The 22818-nt window shown below is 38.8% G+C and overlaps 1 protein-coding gene across 1 annotated transcript; it reads right to left on the bottom strand.

Annotated features, from left to right (window-relative positions):
- Positions 1-6144: 6144 nt before the first annotated feature.
- LOC129363219 (transmembrane protein 235) lies at positions 6145-22755 on the bottom strand. The gene is made up of 4 exons (XM_055035182.1): positions 20742-22755; positions 19870-19947; positions 18275-18412; positions 6145-8491 (listed from the first exon to the last, which is right to left on the bottom strand). The coding sequence occupies exons 1-4, from the start codon at positions 20911-20913 to the stop codon at positions 8247-8249; spliced, it is 633 nt and encodes a 210-aa protein (XP_054891157.1). The 5' UTR covers positions 20914-22755; the 3' UTR covers positions 6145-8246.
- Between the last annotated feature and the right edge of the window lie 63 nt (positions 22756-22818).

Here is a 22818-nt window from a genome sequence, read left to right as displayed (position 1 = left end):
ATACACCCAGCACAAATTGGGATCTGGGTGATCTAGCATATTAATTTAATATATCCATTGACTACAAACTACACATAGGTCTCTTATCTTTTTTACAAGAACATCTTTGTTCTTGTCCATCTTCTATAAAATCCAGACATATGGAGGACATAAATATTACTTTCCCCCATAATTTCTCAACTTCTCTGTAGATCTCAGTGGCTCCTCCAGAGCAACAATGCCCCTCTGCACTGCTTTTCCATTTGCTACACTTCTTGTATAGTTTGTTTGATGGCCATGCCATGGCTGGTCTGCAGATGAGTCATACTTAATCTATTTCGGATGATGGATTGAACAGTCCACAGTAATGTCTGTGAATGTGATATGGATCATGACCTAACATGCTTTGAGCATCTCTTTTTTTCCTTTCTTGGTCACCAGTTCATAAACTCATTAAGAAAAAAACACAGACTTACAGAGAAACGTCTACTCTTCCAGTAAATTAAACAGGTGTTGACTCTCTTTACCAGCTCTGTGACTTCTAAATTTATTTATCGCAGATTTCATTTTAGGTTGTGAGATTAATGTAGACTCAATAGACACGTCACTGTTTTAATTGTAAAAAAAAAAAAAAAAGTAAAACCACTTTGAATCATTTCCATTTTGTTTCACAGTTAAGCACCATACTGTTTGGATTATGTACATAATATCCCAGCAAAATACATTGAAATGTGTTGTAAGATGGAAACTTTTTGGGTAGGAACACTTTTGCAAGGTACTGAGGTACTGAGGAATAATATGAACAAATACTTTACAAATTCATCACAAGATTAACTGCTAATGTACACATTGAGGAACTAGATTATGCCAGACATGATTGCAGGCAATAGACCTTTTTCACGCTTCCGGGTTTGAAAGCGGATGTGGGGTTGGACAACTTTCGGTGGCTATAGCGTTAGCATTGAAAGGCTAGGAAAATGGCTCAGTCTCGGCGCAGTTGTTTTTGTTCAGTCCCTTGTTGTTCATGTGGGGCAAGAAAACAGCCTTATCTGTCATAGCATGCGTTCCCGACGGACCCGAACCAACGGAGGCAGTGGATCCAGGCGATCCGAAGAGATGAAGGTCCGGACTTTTGCATAAAGACGGGGAGCACTTTCGTATGTAGCCGCCACTTCACACCGGAGGATTTTGTGAGCGGATCCACCACCAGCAGCCTTAAAAAGTGGAGCTGTTCCTTCCCTGTTTGCCTGGAATAACTTCACTGCACCGGCAATGAGAGAGTCTGCTTTCGAGAGGGCTAAGAAACGGCAGTTTGTCCTCTCTGAGAAAGCTAGCCAGGCTGAAGATGCTACTGTGGACCATGACTACACGGCACATCCACCCGCAGGTAAAAGATAGTATATTGTATATATTTTCCATGTAAGAGAATCTCAGTGAAATATAACTGTTGCTATAATAATAATAATAATAATATTATGATCACATCACATAATGAAATTATGAGGTTATGTATATTGTGGAGAGATTAAGACAATGACTGTATATATACGTGCTCCGACTCACAACATGTATTGATCTTCACAGAAGTAACGTTTCAAATATATATTTAAAATTTATTGCTGACCGTATGTTTTGATAATTTATTTTGTGGTTTTACAGGTGCACTTGATGAAGCTCTGGATTATATTAAGGAGTTGGAGGCCAGACTTCTGGGAGTTCATTGCACCCTCTGCATCACGCCTGGTGTACTGGACCAGAGCACAGAAACTTGGAGAGGAAGCATGTGCTGAAGCCAGCCCTGCCCGCTGCATGCCTCTGATTGATGAGTTCCTGATGTACTCATTCAGGTAGCAGTGGGCATGAAGGAGCAGCTCATTGCTGACATGTTTCAAGTCAGCATAGCTACTGTCAGCCGAGTGACCATCACCTGGGCCAACTACCTCTTCATTGTGTTCTCTTCCATCAACCTGTGGATTAGTCGTGAGAAGGTAAAAGCCAGTATGCCTCAGAAATTTCTGAAGTTCTCTCCAAATGTCCGTGTCATCTTGGACTGCACAGAAGTTGCTCTGGAAACACCATCATCCCTCATCTTACCGTCTGAAACGTTCTCTGCCTACAAGAACCACACCACTCTGAAAGGGCTGATTGGAGTTGCTCCCTGAAACATTTATTTCAGCGTTGTACACCGACTGCATCTCCAACAAAGATCACTTGTATCTTTTCACACGTTTGTTGGTGGATGAATTAGCCGCTGCGATTTCCTCCGCATCAGCGAAAGAAAGGACTGGCAAATTAAGTAAGGGCGATGAAAAGGACCGGAGGAGGAGAGCCATTTTCAGAGTACTTGAATTACAGTCACCAAAACAGGAAGTGCCGCAGCCCTATCAGATACAGCTTCCGGTTGCTGTGACAAAGGTCTATTGGGTCCTAATTATAAGGAAAATAAATAGTAGTTTTGTTAATTCAAGCTTCTAAGTGCATTTAATAAAACATGTGAATATTAACTGAAGAGTTCTGTTTAAAAAGACTGTTATTTTTACCTCAGCCTCAAGTTTTAGATGGGGAAAAAATGCATTTTTGTAAAGTCCCTAGATCATGTCCAGTGTTAACATGTTGGTAATTTTCCTCCTGTTTTGTAATTTACCAATAGAAAGTGCATTTGTCATGCGGGGGAAATAATGAAAATGAGATTTGTGGCATCTTAGTTTTCTGAGTGATGCAATTACCATTAGTGCTCAAGGATCGAGGCACAAGTCTAATTAACTTTTCAAGTGATTCCTGGGAAAGAGAAACACAACTCATTCACTTCCCCCAGGGGCCATGTCCCTCCTTGGTTTATGAGACCACTCAATCCTGAGGTCTTCCAGCTCTGCACACTCCTCACTGGCAGCACCGGAACGAAGCACTGTAATGTGGAGCAGGTGTCAATTTTTCTTTAAGTCAACCTAGAAGAAGGTTGTTCGAAGTAAACGAGGAGACAAACTTATGTGACAACATGATTTAAAAAAGAGCAGAATATGTAAGTGAAATACGTTTTAGGTATTCAGCCCATTTTCCAATAAAAATGCAATTTAATTTGAGGTTTGAACTATTTAGGGGTATGTCAATATACTGCCGCAGCTCATAATATAATATAATAGAAAAGTTAAATTATTTCTGTCATTAAGTCCATGATGTGAAACTCATATTCTATTCACTAGACTTCTTGCACAAAGGGGAATACATTTCAAGTGGTTTGCTCTGTTCCTTTTAAAGAATATGGCCTACAGCTGAATTCAGTTTGACCGGAAATGATAAATTACGAAAGCACCATTGTTAATTCAGAAATCTGTAGTAAAATATAATATGATATGACTATAATTGTAAAAGATGTTACAGCCACCCTACAGAGAGATGGGGAAAACTGTCTGTTTGATGGTTGTCAATGGCAGTGAGTGTAGGTCACAAAAAAACATTTTTAAAGACGTGACTCTGAACAGAATACCGCATGTTTTTAGGAAAGGTTTGTGGAATTAAAAAAAGCATGGATAAAAAGGGCAAACAGGCAGCAGGGACAACTGCAGCCTACAGAAGATTGTAAAGCAAAGCTCATTTCTGACCACGAGTTGCCAATTTTGCACTTCAGTGTTACAGTACTTATTGATAAATTAGACCTGATAAGGTATTAAGTGCATATACTTTCAAACATGTTGATACAAATTCAAAAAGGCTGGCATTTAAGAATAAAAAAAAACAATTTTTATTGTTTATTCAGATAATTCTAATTATCTGAAAAACTGATTTTTATGTTTTTATCACTTGAGAAATATAATTAACAACATTAATATAAAGTGCTTGATTTATATCACTCTGTTTATGATGAATGTGGATGTTCTATTAGTTTCACTCTTTTGAGTTGAATTATTTAAATAAATTAAGGTTTTGATAATTAAGCATAAAAACTCAACTTTCTCTGCAGGAAGGTTTCTGTAGCCCATCTCACAGCAGCCTCTTTATAGTGTTTCTTTCCTAATCTTAGTCTAGTTTGAGAGTTTTGCTCTTTCTACTCGTAACATCTGTCTCAACGTTGCATTAATCTATTTTACATTAAGCGGGAGAGACTGTTGTCCTTTAGGGCAGTGCTGGGCTCACTTTCGAAAACCCCGGTGCCTTGTTCATTAAGATGATCAACAACAGAGAAAAAGCAACATCTGGTGGCTATGACTTGAGGTGCAGCACGTTCATTTTCTAGAGTACAGGAAATCTATTACATCTATTTGATTCATGTTTAATGGCTCCTACGAGCGTTTGAAGAACTTTTTTCATGTCAAATTGAGGGTTCTTTGAGATACAGACTCCAAGAGTTCAATTAACTTTATGAGCTCTCTTACTGAGTGTAAGAATAAAGAATTAGAGCATTTTGGGGTATTGAACACAACAGCCACTTTACTTTCTTTTTGTTGATTACAAGGACAGCTGGAGGGCATTGAACATCACAAGTGACTGATTTATAAATGCTCTTATAGACGTTATATTTGAGTTTTGTGGATTCTGATCAGGGAAATTGGTTTTCGAGGAACCAAAATAAATTCTTAAAATGAGGCTAGAGGTTGTCTGAGTCAAATTTATTGCGCTCCTTCAAAGAGAGAGGCATACACTGCAGACTGATGGTTCAGAGCCAACTTGTACCCGGGCAGATTGAATTACTATGTTTCATAAAAGTTTAATGGGATTTCAGCAGGTCTAATTTATAAAGGTGGTCTGTGAGAGTAAGCCGCTATGCTGAGGTCCATTTTTATCACCCTCTTCTCTTGGCACAATTTGAGAAGTGATTACCAACTCAGAAGCTGGGTGACACAAATAGCTGAGTGGACACAATGTCTCGCAGTTTGGGCTTTGCTTAACTCACAGAACTTCATTAATTTGTGCTGCACATCAGATTGAAGCAAACAAATATTTTGATTGTATCACTTTTCTTTCTACCATGCTTATTCAACATATTTGGATTTTGAAAGTATTGTTTCATTACATATCTGACATACAACAGATCTTTTCACTAATTCAGTCATCTATGATGGCAATTCAACATTTTGTTTTTACGCTCAGCTTTCCATTTGCTCTCCTTCCCAGGTGTAACTCATCTCCTCATTTGCCATATCTGCTTCCTTCCAGAGCTGCATTCGTTTACCAATTACGTGTTTTGTAATTCCCACTTCCTCCCGTGTATGTTAACCTCCCCAGTGTCAGTATTCTCTACTGGCTCCTCCATTGAACCTTTTGTTTCCATGTCCTCATCAATGCTGAGATAGTCCTTCCTCCTGACCCTGGTTGGTTGTTTCTAACCGGGAGCAGGGTATTTCTGCAGTTAGCAGTAGAACCACAGGGAGGAGGTAGAGAAAATAATTTTTTTCCAGTTACTATCTGTCTTATTCTACACTGTCAGAACATAGTGACAGCTTTAGCAAATATATACAGAAAATATCTGTTGTATATTTTAATAAAAGTTAGAAACTACAGCTTTACTTAACCTCTTTTTGCATAGAAGAGCTCCAGTTCAATTATAAATCTGTCAACACAGTGTAGAGGTTAGGAGTATTATTGTCATCTTGATAAAAATGTATATCTGCCATAATTTATGTGCCTCAGTAAATCAACATATCTGCTCTTCTTTCTAAACTGTTGAAAACTTATAAAAACATGGTTTTATTCTTCAGATGAAATAAACTTTTTTTGGTGAAGGATTGACTCATTTGGTTTTGATAATCAGTGACACTGGATAGGACAAAATGTTAAAAGGTTAACAGGGTTGGAAAGCGTTTTCAGGACACCGTGTTACTGAGCCTAAAAATTTAACAAATCCATCTCAGGACATATTTTTAAAAAATAATTGTGAATGTATATTCACAATTATTTGTGGATTGCTTTGCTTCTGTTTTTGTTTACTCCATTTCCCTCTGTTAATTTCAAGCATTTTTAGAGAAAAGCTATATTTCCTCATGTGACAGCTCTGTATGCTTATTAAAAGCATGAGTGTTGTTCCACATTGCATTATAAAATTTTAATGATCTCAAAATAAAGGGTGGAGAAAATTGTCCCAGTGCTATCATCCAGCTGATGCACATTTTTAGCTTTAACAGCAAATGACCAACATAAGTCAAAAATATTCAACTTTTGCATCATCCAATACTATTTTAAATGGGTTTTATTGATAGAGCTTACAGGCAACAGTGCTGAAAGATACTAATAAGACATCACCAAATTCTCCCTGGGCTGGCAGCAGCAATTCTTCGCACACAGCAATATCTTTGCTTTTAGACTCCCAGTGTGCTTCATTGACATTCACAGGCTAACATTCAGACGTTGAATCTATCCAAAACAAAACAGACACGTGAGTGTAATCATTGTTGCCTAAGAACAACTCATTGTAACCAGAATGCAGAGCAAGGATAAAGTGCAAAAATCAGACAATGCCAGGGCGCTTCAGATCATCTTAAAGAGTCACATGTGATGCCAATCTTTTGTAATAAACAGATGGAATGATATTTCAAATTATTTATTTACTGAAACTCACAAAAAGGGTTGAGATTTATGCACAAGCACTAATATTACACAGTTCGTGCTGAGTACTGTACAGTTAGCAGCACTCTTTTTTTACTTGCTAATTTTTATTGCTAGGAGAAATAACATTAGCCTACTGGACAACTGACAGACATATAGCACATGCATAAGTTTTGTTCCACTAAAAAAAAGCATCTTCATCAGAATACTTGTTGCATCCTCTACTTTGTTTTCAAATTTATTTGATCTACTGGAAGCCAAGCCGTATAGGTTTATAACGGCAAGGAGTAACTATGCTTATTGGCTTCAACAGTGAATCATTTTAGCATTTTAGAAGACGTTTCAAATGTGATCTCCAGGCTTCTGATAGTACATGTAAAAGCAATGTCGCAGTTGTTCTGTTAGCAAACATCTGAGACGATATAACTTCACACCCAGTAAGGGTCTCATATTCGAGGTGATGGCTTACTCCAGCAGAGTCAGCAATGTTTTCACTCCAATAAAATACACTACAGCACCACTGCAGTCCATATATAAGCAGAAAAACATGGTAGAGGAAACAACCCCTCTGCATACATCAAAATAGAAAAAAAAAAGCAATTCAGCCAAACTGCTCAGCCTGCTTTCATATTACAGGGCTCAAACTTAAAGAAAGACAGCAGCAATTCATAAAGAGAAAACACCACAGGCAAACAAATGTAATTCCCTTACATACTTCTTCTCTTTCTGCTTTTTGCACTTAAGATGCTGCAGATTGTACATTTGACAAAAATGACCTGAAGAAATACAAAATGCTGTCTTCAAATGATGTTTTCATTAATTGGCGGGGGGAGGGTTAACTACTCATGTCATTCTTGCCCAATGTGAGAAAATAGTTGTTACATTTGTTAAGTTATTAATTCATTGCTATTTTCCAGACTGGCTTAGTTTATTTTTAGTTGTTTTTATACTTTTTTAAATTTTATTTTCTATGTTTCCCTAGTGTCAGATTTTCAGAATCAAAATTTGACAAGGTGAAATGGGCAAACAGTTATCGTAAAACTCAAAGCAATTTAAAGGGTTACGAAGCCGTTTCTAAGGCTTTGGGGCTTTTAAACTACAGTGAAGCTGATTATCCACAATTGGGAGAAAAAATGAAACAGCAACAAATCTTCCAAGGAGTGGTAGATTTGAACAAATGGGAAAAATAATGCTACTCTGCAATAATTAGGTGGATAGGTTGTCTTTTCTATTTTACACTGCGATTTATAACATTACTTTAGTCAAAGTCAGTTGACAGAAGGAAAATACAAGTGGCCAAGAAAAGTAATTTAATGCCAACTTATTTGTGCATCTGCTAGAGCCAGCTTGTGCTACATCTTCTGGTTGACCTCCTGAAACTTATATAACGCTTTAGAAAAAAACAACACTTAGTGGCAGCAAGCTTGAAAGCTACAGCATAGATACATTCAAGAACCAATATCCATCAATTCACTTGAACTTCTTCTTGTTTTTATAAACACAACAATGTTAAGCAGAGTCAGTATAGACACAATTTAGTTTTGAAAAGATGAAAGGAGTTCAATAATGTGATTTAATGTCAGCTTCTGTGTGTCTAAGAAAGTTACCTTCAGTTTATTCTGTGGTTTTTGGCTCTTGGTGTTTTGGTCTCTTACAAGCTGGCAAGCTATTAAGAAACAAAACAACTACAGCCAAAAAACTGCCCTAAAAAATATGAGTATATAGTTTCACTACAACATAGCTATAGCAACACCAGAATCATAATGCCCTTTTATTTGAGTTATTCTGGCAGCCAGCAACAGCAGCAGACCTGTTGCTACTTCCAGGCTGTAGGAGAGCCATGCCAGGGCTAACGACCAGCCAAAGGAGATGTGCACAAAGACGAGATTTTCAGGGGGAACAATCCGTCGGAACTCCTCCATGGCCTGGTTAGAGTATTTGATGTAGATACTGACCCCTGATAGCGTGAAAATACCTGTTAACATGCAAGACACAAAAGAAAAAAAAAAAAGCTACATTAAAAAAAAAAAATCACATCCATTTTTTAACACATTGCTTTGTTCCAGGAACAAAGAACTGCATGCGCCCTACTGATGTGGACAAAATTGTCTGGACAGACCATTCTTATGCTTCATCACTGGACACCGTAATCACAGTGATTTATTATATAAAACTGTCCATGCATCAATTTTCAATAGCCAATTTAGATGGAGTGCAGGCGATTTTAGCAGATAGGAGGTGAGAGCACACCGGTCCATCAAACAGCACAACACAGAGACAGAAGCTCACGTTCATGCCTGCGGGCCAATTAATCCCTCTGTAGATGTAGAAAAATGATTTTTGTCTTTACTCAAAGAAAAAATATAGAACAAATTGTTCTTTCATCACAGCTGTCAAGCAATTATAACAAAACAAAAATAACTATTTTTGTATTTCTGTACATGTTAACATTGTGTCCTGTGTTACCATAATACATTTTCTGACAAGGTTTCAAAGATAACAACCTTTATGTAGGCATTAAACCTACCTCTCACTAAACCTGCATTTCTAAATTAAAACAGTTTTTTTATTGATCCAATATTCTCATCTTAAATGGCATGTTTTCATTATCATAGTTAGCATTAATAAAAACGTTGAACAGGCAACATCTCATAGAATTAAGCTTCTGAGACAAAAAAAATTATATTTATAATGTTTTTTTAGTTTACTTTTTGGATATGGCTGTTACTTTTGGGAAAGATCCAAAATGACTGGGGTAATGTGCCAAACAAAAAGAAAGAGGTAGAGGAATGGATTCAAATGTGTTCCTGTCAACTGACCCTTTCTCAAGACCAGCAGGTGGCTTAATTTCCTTATCTTCTAAATATGTTTCAAACTGTGCTAAGACTCTGCACAGATGCTAAAAATGCAGTTAAAATAAAATAAGTAAATAATATATATATATAAAAAAAAAAAAAAAAAAAAAAATTCCCTTCTCACCCACCGCGGGTGGTTCTTATCCTCTGAGCTCGGGTCCTCTACCAGAGGCCTGGGAGCTTGAGGGTCCTGCGCAGTATCTTGGCTGTGCCAAGGACTGCACATTTCTGGACTGAGATGTCTGATGTTGTTCCTGGGATCTGTTGTAGCCACTGCTCCAGTTTGGGGGTTACTGCCCCGAGGGCCCCGATGACCACAGGCACCACTGTGGTCTTCACCTTCCAGGCCCTCTCCAGTTCTTCCCTGAGGCCCTGGTATTTCTCTAGTTTCTCGTGCTCCTTTTTCCTGATGTTGCAATCACTTGGTATTGCTACATCTACCACAACGGCTTTCCTCTGATGTTTATCCACTACGACAATGTCTGGTTGGTTCGCCATTACCATTTTGTCTGTCTGGATCTGGAAGTCCCACAGGATCTTAGCTCTGGTGTTCTCCACCACCTTTGGGGGTGTTTCCCACTTTGATCTTGGGGTTTCCAGTCCATATTCTGCACAGATGTTTTCTGTACACTATGCCTGCCACTTGGTTTGTCGCTCCATGTACGCTTTCCCTGCCAGTATCTTGCACCCTGCTGTGATGTGCTGGACTGTCTCAGGGGCCTCCTTGCACAACCTACACCTTGGGTCTTGTCTGGTGTGGTAGATCTGGGCCTCTATTGCTCTGGTGTTTAGGGCCTGTTCCTGGGCTGCCAGGATGAGGGCCTCTGTGCTGTCCTTGAGTCCAGCTTTTTCCAGCCATTGGTAGGATTTACTGATATCAGCCACTTGGGTTATTTGCTGGTGGTACATCCCATGTAGGGGTTTGTCCTCCCATGATGGTATCTCTGGCACCTCAACCTCCGTTCCCTGTTGTCTGAGACATTCACTGAGCACATTGTCTGTTGAGGCTTTGTCCCTGATGTATTTATGGATCTTAGTTGTTTCGTCCTGGACAGTGGTTCTCACACTCACTAGTCCTCTGCCTCCTTCCTTGCGGCTCGTGTACAGTCTCAGGGTGCTGGATTTGGGATGGAACCCTCCATGCATTATTAGTAGCTTTCTGGTCTTAATATCTGTGGCTTTTATCTCCTCCTTTGGCCAGCTAATTATTCCAGCAGGGTATCTGATTACTGGCAAGGCATAGCTGTTTATCGCACGGATTTTGTTCTTGCCATTGAGCTGGCTTCTCAGGACTTGCCTTATTCGTTGGAGGTATTTAGCTGTGGCTCCTTTCCTTGTGACCTCATCGAGGTTGCCATTTGCTTGTGGTATACCTAGGTACTTGTAACTGTCCTCTATGTCTGCTATTGTTCCTTGTGGGAGTGAGACTCCTTCTGTGTGGATGACCTTCCCCCTCTTTGTGACCAGCCGACCACATTTCTCTAGTCCGAATGACATCCCAATGTCAGTGCTGTAGATCCTGGTGGTGTGGATCAGTGAGTCGATGTCTCGCTCACACTTGGCGTACAGCTTGATGTCATCCATGTAGAGTAGGTGACTGATATTGGCCCCATTTTTGAGTCTGTATCCGTAGCCAGTCTTGTTGATAACTTGGCTGAGGGGGTTCAGGCCTATGCAGAACAGTAGCGGGGACAGAGCATCTCCTTGGTATATGCCACATTTGATGGACACTTGTGCAAGTGGTTTGCAGTTGGCTTCAAGGGTGGTTTTCCACAGCTTCATCGAGTTTGCAATGAAGGCTCAGAGTCCTGTTGATGTTATACATCTCTAAGCATTCAATGATCCAAGTATGCGGCATTGAGTCATAGGCTTTCTTGTAATCAATCCAAGCCATGCACAGGTTGGTGTGTCGGGTTTTGCAGTCTCGGGCAACTGTGCGGTCTACGAGGAGTTGGTGTTTGGCTCCTCTGCTATTTACACCGATACCCTTCTGTGCCGTGCTCATGTGTTTATCCATGTGTTTGCTTATCTTGGCCGCTATGATGCCTGACATGAGCTTCCAGGTTGTGGAGAGGCAGGTTATTGGTCGGTAGTTTGGGTGGGATTGGACCCTTTGATGGATCCTTCTGGATTAGGATTGTCCGCCCTTCAGTTAACCATTCAGGGTGAGTCCCACTTTGTAGCAGCTGGTTCATTTGGGCTGCCATTCGCTCATGGAGAGCAGTGAGTTTCTTTAGCCAGTAGGCATGGATCATGTTAGGCCCTGGTGCTGTCCAGTTTTTCATATCTGAGACTCTTTCTTGAACATCTGTCACAGTGATGGTTACTGGGGCTTGCTCAGGGAGGTTGCTGTGGTCCTCTCGTAGAGAGATCAGCCACTGTGCATTGCTGTTGTGGGACGCCTCCCTTTCCCATATGCCTTTCCAGTATTGTTCAGTCTCCAGCGTTGGTGGGTCTGCTCTGTTGTTATTACCCTGCCATTGAGAGTACACCTTAGCTGGTTGAGTGGAGAACAGCCGGTTAATCCTTCTGGATTCATTCTCCCTTGTGTATCTCTTTAGGCGGCTGGACAAGGCTTGGAGCCTCTGTTTGGCAGTCTCGAGTGCTTCAGGTATGGCATCTGCCTGTACTTTCTGGGTACTGGTCTTTTCATTGCACCCTTGTGGAGCTCTGACAGTTGGCTCACTTCCCTCCTTGTTACCTTGATTTTAGCCCTAACCGTCTTTTCCATGGTGGGTATTGGGTCTCATGGTTGCTCTTATAGCCAAGTATCTCAAGGATCACTGATGCTGAGTTGTAGATCAGCTCATTGGTTTCTGTTATGGTGTTGGTAGGGATCGTTCTCAATGCTGCATTCACATTCTCAATGAGACTTTCAGATGGTACTTCACTCAGCCGTTGTAATTGGCGCCGGGGAGGCCTGGTTGTCATTTGGGTCATGATTCTCTCTCTCAGGTCAGCAGCTGTCTCGTTCAGCTCTGTTTCGCTCATTGGGGCCGTGTATCCCCTCACTGGGTGGGGACTTGTAGTTAAGTCCCCACAGTCCTGACATCCGGGTTCCTCCCTTTTGCCGTAGCATTTGTGTTGTATCTCGTCAATCTCAAGTTGTGATAGCAGTTGCCGTTTGCGGATGTTGGAACACTGAGCTACTAGTTGTTTAGCGCTTAGTGTTGACTGGGGATGTCGAAGTAACCATTCCTTCCCCAGTCTTTGCATGTAACCTCTCTCACTAGGGTTACTTGAGTAGTAGCATTCCAACAGATCCACATTTTCATCTCTCGCCCATTTCCGTCTTGTTCCAGTAGCCCATTTGTCATCAAGGTGCTCTGGTTCCCCAACACCTGACGCAGACCTTGTTTGGCCGGGCGACGTCTGAGCCGGCATGTTATGCAACTTAGTATCTCTCATGGTATGAGGTAGGCAGTAGCTTGAAGGGTCTTGCCTAAGGACCCAGACTGGATTCGAACCCTGCCCTCTCGGGTGATATACTGATGCCTTATGTATTGAGCTATCCAGTCAGATATATATATATATATATATATATATATATATATATATATATATATATATATATATATATATATATTATAATATATATATATATATATATATATATATATATATATATATATATATATATAGAAGCCTAGGTGCTATGCAGGTATTCACCAAGTAAGACATTTCAAATTGAGTGGATCATAAAAATACATTAACATTGAAGTACTTTCCTGAAAGAGCGAGCTACCTTCTCACACAATTTTTAGAGAATATTGTTTTTTGTGTGTGAAAAAATCTGTCTGCTTTTGAAATGTCATTCAAAAGCAAAGAAAGACATATTGTCATTTCAAAATACTAAGACGTCTCAGTCTCACATAGTAGAAATGAAAAATAAAAGAAACAAGCACGGAGTTCTCTGCCCCTTTCCAACTTGAACATGCTGTCTATGTGTTTGCAGGTGTGCATTTCTGGAGATTTGAAGCATGTTCAACAGAGCACAACCCTCTGCATCTAAAAGTAGTTTTGAGACCTCTGACAGGTGCTAATAGATCTGTTTTTTTATGGGTCGATGAGGTCAGCAAGCGGGAAAAATTCACAACCACACAGAATAGGCATTGTGTTTCAGCATTGGTCAGGTCCAACTATCAATGACTTGCAAAAATATTCACTTAAGCTTAATACCATTTAAGCTTTTTCACATTTTTGTCACATTTCATAATATAAAATCTTAGAATATACTAAGATTTCTTTGCATGGCCATTTTCCAGGCATGCCAAAGAAAACTCTTTTCACAGCATGATGAGAAGGACTCATGGTTTTGTAATGAAATACCACAATGTTAAATTATAAAGGTGTTTTTTTTTGTACAGAAAGTAAAACAAAAAACATTTAGTTTGTGCCCAATGGGGCTTGTGACAAGATGTAAACAAGGCTTCTGATGGCTTTCTTTTAATGCTTGGCTTCTTGACTTCCTACTATAAACACCACTTTTGACAAGACAACAAATGTGACAAAAACTAGTCCTTTAACACTAACTCCCACCTGAGCTGCTGATCTCTGCAGCTCCCCCGAAGTGATTAATGATCCCCTTCTCAGCCTGTTTAGGTGGAGATTTATGTCGAGTTTGCATTTATAGAAAAGAATAGAAATATTTTATTGTCCCAGAGTCTGGAAGAATTTGTTAAGGACTTGTGATATTATTTTATAAACTAAGCCTGCTTTAAATGTTTAAAGCAATGTTACCCTTGCTGTGGCATCTTCCCTGGACAGCTGTATTTTTATTGCATTTTCTGATTATTTAAGAATATGCAGTGCACAAAAAGCAAAAACTTTTTGTTTTTAAATCTTTTTTAAAATTTAAATTTGTGTGATAATAAAAAAATAGTACATCTCTTTAGAAATGCCTATTTATGACTTTAATTTTGTTTGAAGAGGCTGAATGAACAGTTTACCATGCTTAGTAATTACCTAGTGGCTCTGGGTACAAAACTAATTAGCTACTAACTGTAAAACAAGAGCAAACCTGTTGGAAAATTAACACCTTAAGAGAGGTTCTGCTAGATATAAAGTAAAATTGTAAGACAATGCAGGCTTTCAATTTTTTTGAAAATCAGAAATCACTTCCTAATTATTCTCAAGTAAAATTTTACTTCAGCTTTGTAAAAATTACCTAGCTTTGTCAAAAACAATAAATGTCAGTGGAAATTTAAACTATACTGAAGTTGTGCTGTTTTTTTAAACCAATTATAGATTTTTTTTTTATTTTGTCACAAAAACCCAAGATGCTCATCTTCTGAAAAATTAGAACTAGCAAAGAAAAAAATGTGAATGGTATGTATACATAATGCTTATGTTGCTTAGAACAGGTAATTTCAGATAAGATGTTTTGACAAAGAGTAAACAACACAACACACACACACACACACACACACACACGCAAATCTTCACGGTGTGATGGAACATTGGCCACTGCAATTACAGAACAGCAGAGCAGATTTTGTGAATTTATTCCCCAGTCATATGCAAATTATCCCAGTATGCTGCTTCCAAAAATATAATCTGATCATTGACTCCACAGAAGGGAGCAGTGCTGTAAAGCTGCCCATTGAATCGCATGTGGATGTTCAATAATGTATCACGAATCATTTGTTTTTTTTCTTTTCTTTCCTTTCTCTCTTTGTCTGGGCTTCTTTGCCTTGTGTTTTGCAATGGATGGAGGAATTGTCTCGGTTGACAGTTACCCCAGAGGTGAGCTGGACAGAAAACCATTCTTAAATGTCCAGAGCAAAACATCTAAAGTATTCAGCCATTAAATGAGCAATTCCATCTAACCTTTCGGAGGGCATGTTGGGAGAAAACACTCTGCTTCCACCATCTTGAGCTGTATTTACTCTTGGCAATTCATATTAATATTCAAATTCACAACTGCTTGTTTTTTTGTTTTTTTTTCGCTCACAGTGTAGTAAAATCTACATGCAGTGACACAACAGTGAGATCAAATGAAGAGGGGAAGAAACATTTATAATTGAAGTTAAAACAACAAATGTGTAAAAGGGCACAATCCAAAGATATTACAGCACTACTCTGCACTAATTAAACAATTTATTATACCAGTTTGCACTGTGCGTAGATTGCACTATACAGCACAGGAAAAAATAAATAAATAAAAGTCTGTTCTTTCACATCTCATGGTCACTGATGCCTCTCTAAAATCTAGATATTTTCCAGTGTATGATGGCATTGCTAAAAGAGGGATCACACATGACACAAACCCCCCAAGTATCAGATGCCAAAATATCAAAACACAATAATGCATTTAAAAAGGACTGATGAGAGAGATGGAAAGCCCAAAAACCCATTACCTCACTCTTTACTTTTGTGTGTGTTTACTCTGGTTTTGAAGGTGGAAGAGCACAGCATTAGCAGATCTTTTAATGTGGACAGAACATGACTAAGACTCTGAATTTTAGCAGCGTGTGCAGTCATAATAAAACCTAATAATGTTTTATACACAATGGGGGTAAAGAATCCTGAGAAATACGTACTGGTTTGCTCAAGGTCCTTCGATGCGTTCATCTCTTTCCTTTTCTTTTCAGACAGTGGCTGCTTTTTCACACGCCTGTACTTCACGATTTGGACATGTCTCTGCAGTTTGGACACAATTCGCACATCTCTCTGTGCAGTGTCCTGGGTGGACACTTGGAACTTAGACTCAATCTGTTTGTACCCTAATATCATATTTATTCCAATTGTTATAGGCTGTTGTATATTATGGTAGATATATTATTGTAGATAGAATCTAATCAGAAAGGTTAATGGAGAGATGTCATGCTGCACTCTCAAAAACTGGTAGAATAAGTGTCCTAACTGTCTAAAAATACATTTCTTTTCAGAGAAATGTTTTAAAGATGCTTCTGTTATGTTTGGCTTGTGTTGAGAAGGACCCAAAGTGAACACACACAGACCAGGATTGTGTCAAAAGAAGGATCCAGCAGTGAGAAAAAGAAACCAAGGAGCTCAAATACTGTGGAGATGTGATTTTTTTTCATATAAACTAGGTAAGTGAAATCAGCAGAATGAATGGCAGCTGAGTGGGGAGCAAGTGTAAGGAGCTGAGAGATTGGACTAATAAGATCACTGAAACTGGAAATACTACTAGCAGACTAATAAATACTATAGAAGCAGAGATTAATATTGAAAATACAGAAATAACTCAAAATGCAAGATCCAAGTTATAAAACTTAAACAAAAGCAAATCAAAAAGTCCACATGATCGTGATAGCTTTAATTTGTCATTTAAGTGATACCATAACAAAAAAAGGCATTAACGAACTCTACATTTCAATTTGAACATAATTACTATAAAGGGGATAATAATGTGATGCCTAATATTAAATAGACATTTTCGGCCAGGGGAGGAGAGTGTGTGGATGGATGTAGGCTCTTTTACTCCACAACAATCTTTTCTGAGATTTCACACAGCTTCATTGTGAACTATTACTCTGAAAGTGCTGTCATCAACACAGTCAATTAAGTTGTTATCCATGCTGAGGTGGTTTGGTGGTAGTGGGTGTTTAAGGAAATGGTCAACATCAAGAAGGAACATCTTACTGTCCTCTTCGGTTATACCCACCTATTTCCAAAAATAAGACAAAATTGATTCTTATTCAACTTTTGCATTAATTTTAGGAGCAGGCAAGTAATTTTATGACACATTTTCACACACATAAAGAGGCTTTGAATCAGGTCCACTTGGTCAGGAAGACACATCCACATTTGTAAGACAAGTTCTGAGGAACCACACTTTCTAGAAATTACTCACAATAATCTCAGTAGTTCTCTCAACAAGAAAAAGACAATTGAACAATAATATGTTATGAATGAAATAGAAAAAAAAATGGAGTGAGTACTTGTAACAGGTAGCATAAATTAATTGTTGGTGAGTTCTGAGGTATAAACACCCGTTACTAAATATAATAATAAAATATAATAAAATGCTTATGGGACACAGTATTTGAAATAAAAATAAAAAATAGGAAATACAAAGCTATAGCCAATAGGTTAATGCACTGTGTGCATACATTTCTCTAAGTTATAGAGGTTTTTGAGCTTCAAAGTAATTGGAAACAAAGCAGTTCATGAATTTTCATTGCAATTTTGGCATCTGTACTTCCACATTTACATTGTGGTTTCCAGTTAAGACAGACACACCGCTGACATATTCTTTCCACTTCAGAAATGTAATTGTCAGCTAAACTCAATGTGCAAATGCACCAAGAAATGTCTCAGTTTTGCAAAACTACCCATGTTTTACACTTCTCATGACACTACATCATCTTAACTTGAAAGTTTAGAGAAAATTGCATACTCGCAAAATCTGTCGCTGGACTCAAACCAGAGTTTTGTTTTGCTCATTAAATTCTTATTTTCCTTTTAATAATTCTTCATCATCACCCACTGAAATAACACTTTGGACAAAAACAAACACGTCACAATGAGATACGATTTCTTTTTTGTGCAAATTGTCCATGTTTTTTATAGAAACACTTGCCCTCAAACTACTTTAACACGTACCACCCAACCACAATAAAATATTTTTTTTTATTTTTATGGCAGTTATTCCATTCCACTCTACTTTTGTGGGATGGGAAGTATACTTCCCATCCCACAAAATCTGAAAGTAGTGGTTTTACTCAGAGATGAATCAGATCCAAGAGCAGCTGAAACTGAATTTTTGAGGTTTCCTCTCACACGTCTTTGTGTTGTGTTGTACATACATCACAACACTGCACATTTGTTGTTCAGGAGCAGGCAAGTAATTGTTTTGTTTTGATTATAACCTTCATGCAAAGCACAGATTCTGATTTCAAGCACAGAAATACATCAAAACATGCAAATGAACTTACTGCAGAGGAGAACATAGGAAGCCGATGCAGCCAGCAGCCTGGGACTGCAGGCCAATGAGCTGACCAGTCCGAAGATCCATCCAAACACGAGCAGTACCAGGCTGAGAGGTAGCAAGATGACCACTACTTTGTGCAAGCCTGCAAAAACGCACATTTTGTGATTTTGTAGAGGGTCTGAACTACAGCTGTGTATTTCACTCTAATGCTGTGTGCAATCATGTGGAAAAGCTTCCAAGATTTCCAAATTGATTTTAGCTATCTGGGGAGCCTTTGGGTCTTTTATTTCTACTGTCAGTAGAGGATAATCAACTTGCAGACATGACGAAGGTACCCCCTTTCTCAGCAAGTGATTTAACTCTATTTCTTGCGAGGTTGTAAGCAAGGGCTCTTTGAAACCCCCATGGACGCTGATCTAATCTGAGGCCTCTGTGAAGCATTGTTCCTCCACAGAATGTCCAAGTAGGCTTATTGTTAGTTTGGCGAACATACGGTTCCAGGGTCATCTCAGCAAGAAAATAATTAAAGTAGTATTAATCTAAACTAAAGAGGAATCATTAAACAGAAAGTAATGCAGTTCTGAGATAAACTTTTAAAAATGGATTATAGCTAACTAAAACCAAAAATTCTGCTTATTATAAGGTTGGACTATTACTAGACTAAGAAACACAAATGTTATGTGTCCTCACAAGCATTGGGCAGAATGCCGAATATTTTTGATCAGAAAACAGTGACTGATCAGTGCCAAAAGGTTGCTGCTTTGGAAGCTGCAGGGACATGGAAGGCCATTAACTAATGGAAAATTAATTGAAAAAAAAAGTATAAAGAGAAACAAGACTACAAGCAACAGAGATAACCACATCATGACCTACAACCATGTTTTTATTGCCCCAAGTTTTGAACCATGAAGCATCCTAGGTAGACTAAAGAGAAAAAGTACTGGACTGTGACAATATGGTCCATTTCATGTGGAAATGAAGCTCGCTTAGTCTGCAGGCAGAAAATAGAGGCACATAATCCATATTACTTGAGATATGTGACAACTGCACACTGGGAAGCTAATTAATCTGCAGGTGCTGTTCCAATGTGCTTTAGTGAGTCCAAGGTCAGCATGGTCATCTATCTAGATATTTTAGACCCCTTCATGTTTCCTGCTGCTGACAAGCTTTATGGAGAGGTTGAGTTCATTTTCCAGCAAGACTTAGCGCCTACTCAAGCTGTCAAGTGCACTAATAATTACTTTACTACACATGGAATCACTGTGCTCACCTGAAACAAACCTCTTAGAGAATCTACCACATACAGTTACCACATGTAGTTATTCATGCACAAAGAAGCACTGAGTGGATATGTTTTACATACTTTCAGTATGTCAATATTTTTGCATTAAAACTAATTTTTTCTCGCTCTTACATAAAATTACAATTTGCTGAAAAAACCTCCATTTGTGAGCCACAAGCATCAAAATTAACATGGATATTTGACTGAATAACGTTAGCAGAAATTAATTAGCTTTTTGATTATATTGCACCCAGGTGTGACAGCCACTTGAATTCTATTAAACTCTTTTGTCAGTTGTTTAAAAAAAGGACACTCACCGAGAAGGTGCCTTTCAGTCTCTGACAGGCTGGACATATTTGCTGTAAAAGAGGGGATGACTGAACTCCTATTTGCACCTGAAAATGTCAGGGGAAAGGTTACAAATGACAGACTTTGCAGACGTCACAAAATAAATAAAGAAATAAATAAAACATTTTCAAAAGCAAAGAATCTGCCTTCCATCTCCTTTTTAAAATGCTCCAGTGTGCATGTTGTGCACTGAGAATTCCTCTCACTGGATGTTCAGTTATTGATCGGATGAAGGCTGCATGTTGTTGCATTACTTCACAATTATTGTGGATGCAACCAACAACCAAATAAACACACGAAGGATCTCAAGCTGTGCAGACTAAGAACACAACACTTAACAGCAATCACAATATAACCTTAACAAGCTCTTTTGTGCACACATATATTTGCGCATGAGATGTTCATTAGTACTCACATTATTTAAAAAAAAAATTCATTTAAATTCAGTCAGTATGAAGATTTACTTCGGCCAGATAAAAAAAAACTCACTATGGTGATCTGAGATTCATGTCAGGTTGCTTCAGCACCTGGGTTCTACACAACCAGCGGATGAGGGTTTAATCGGGAGCTGATGATGATTAGAGCAATAATGCAGCATCAGCACTCAAATAAGCAAATTGCATATAAAGAGTATTCAATGCATTCATGCATTGGCATTGTTTTAGAAAAATTATTTTCTTGAATAGAAAGGCTGAATCTCAAATAATTAACTACCCGAGTTTGCGCCTGAAATTTCAAATTGTAGAACTAAGTTGCAATAACTTAGTAGATTTAACATATGAATGATACAGAAGCAGATGCATTTACGATTTATTAGTAAGTGAATATGAAATCCCCAAACCTTCAATGATTCTCCACAATCCAGAGTGTGAACTCAGGTCATTTGGCCCCGTGTGGTTGGATTTATTTACATCGATAATGTACCAGTAATCAGTTCCGATGGCCACAGCAAGGAATGCGAAGCTGAGTAAACCAGTAAAGCCAGCCGAGAGCACAACCAGTCCGTACTTCATTGTCTCTCAGAACAGAGACCGCTTAATTTTTATGCATCTGAGGAGACGCTCCGAGAAATGCGCAGCGTAAAAGCTCTCCAGCTGGATCCATCCTGCAAGGTGATGTGTCCGCTCTAAGATCCAGTTGCGAATGAAAAGGAAATTTAAAAGAAAAGAAAGGAAGAAAAGTAAAAAGAAAGAAACAACAAAATATTCCACCGGTTATATCCACCTTATGAATGTTAAAGAAAAAGGAAAAAGCATTTATGTCATCTAAATGAGAGCAGCCTTGTTTTTTCTGTCATCCCTCATCACTGCGAGGCGGCGACTGCTGTTTGATTTCTGTGGCGCTCCTGGATTAATCCATATTATCAAGTTAAGTGAGTACAAAGCTAAGCTTCTGGTCCGTAATTTCAAAGTAAAACGCCTCTCAGGAAACAGTTGTGATTGTTCTTTTAAGAAAATAAAACACACACACCTGTCACTGACCGCAGTAGAGTAGTTCCTGTCCAAATTTACCAGCTTGGAGCTTTGAGGTCAGTGTTTGTTTGTGTTTTTGTTTTGTTTTTCACATGGCGGCATAAGAGAATGAAACAAAAAGGAAGGGGAATATTTAAATCTTTTAATAATAAGTGAGCCAAGGAGTCAAAGAGTCGATTGCGGCTCTGTGGTGTAGCAGTTGTAAACTGTGATTCTATCTCAATATGGCTGACGCTGAAAGTGTGAAACCTTTATTTTTAATTAATTGTTAAAAGAAAAGCATGGGTGTAAAAAGAGAAACTAATCCAACGGCGAGTTAGTTATGATCTGTAGCAGTAAATATCACAATAGGAAAAATTCAGACGATAAGCCTCCACTTTTTTCCCACGCTTTGAACCATGCGGTTTGTAGCCCGGTGCTGCTTTTCTGTGGGATTTTTCTTCAACCACCAGGAGCCTCTTTAGCAGGAAGCGAATCACAGGACGTCAAAATTGGAAAGTAAAGAAGAAAGTACTGAGTTTTATTTAGCACAAGCACATGCAGGCGGCAGGCACATAGGAGAAATTTCTTCACACTCATACCCCTTCACTATGGAAACCACACAAAGAAGTTCATATGATGCCACTTTTAAGTTGATGGCTATCAATCTGGCAGCACAGGAGGGAAATAGAGCCACTGCACTGAAAGCTCGGCGTGAACAAATCCATGGTTTGATTTTGGAGACGGAGGGAAAACCGAGAGTGGAGGAGAGACCAGCGGCTTATAGCTCGGTGCGACTTACATAAAATAGTTGACTAAAAAAATATTTTGGTTTGGTTGACATATTCTAGATGCATTCCAAAGACAGATAAAAACAAATATCAAGCAGCATCATAAGCATTCATCGTAAAGAACTTAAAAAGAAAACCAATATGTAATCTGCAACAATGTATTCACTTTTTCTTTCTGCAACCGATCCCACATCAATTTTGTCTGATAGTCCCGCAGCGTGTTTTCTTACACAGCTCTGTGAATTTGTTTTCCAGTGAACGACCCACAATTTGGGAGCAGCAGATGTTGAGGAGCCTCAGTTTCCTGCTCTCCAGCTGTGTTGAGAGGACGGTTGAACCACACTAAGCTGTCAGACAGCAACACTCTGAATGGTAGCTAAGTAGAAATGGTCCACAATGAGCACACTGGTTCCAAAGGATCAAAGTCTCCCTGAGTAGAGCCTACGTTGTCGTTTGCGCAGATAAAATACGCTCCTAGATATTTAAGTATCTTCAGTACAGGGATCACAACAGCGGCCAGGACCAGTTCTACAGAGATATTAGCACCTGTAGGCACATATCTAGAATTGACCATGGACTACTGTACAACATCTCAACATCGGGTTGATGTAATCCCCAACATATTTTATTAAAATGGGTTGAATTTTTTAATAATCAATAATTAATAAAAGACTGC

This window comes from Poeciliopsis prolifica, unplaced genomic scaffold (genome assembly GCF_027474105.1).
Source record: "Poeciliopsis prolifica strain line A6 unplaced genomic scaffold, Auburn_PproV2 SCAFFOLD010, whole genome shotgun sequence".
Classification (NCBI taxonomy): Eukaryota; Metazoa; Chordata; class Actinopteri; order Cyprinodontiformes; family Poeciliidae; genus Poeciliopsis; species Poeciliopsis prolifica.
This window is presented reverse-complemented; position numbering and strand designations above follow the sequence as displayed.

Excerpts from the sequence above, each read along its gene's own strand:
- LOC129363219 (XM_055035182.1), bottom strand. The coding sequence starts at position 20,913 with ATGAAGTACGGACTGGTTGTGCTCTCGGCTGGCTTTACTGGTTTACTC. Across the intron at positions 19,948-20,741 it reads ATTGTGGAGAATCATTGAAG|GTGCAAATAGGAGTTCAGTC; the intron begins GTTTGGGGATTT and ends TGACATTTTCAG. Across the intron at positions 8,492-18,274 it reads TTCCTATGTTCTCCTCTGCA|GTATTTTCACGCTATCAGGG; the intron begins GTAAGTTCATTT and ends GCATGTTAACAG.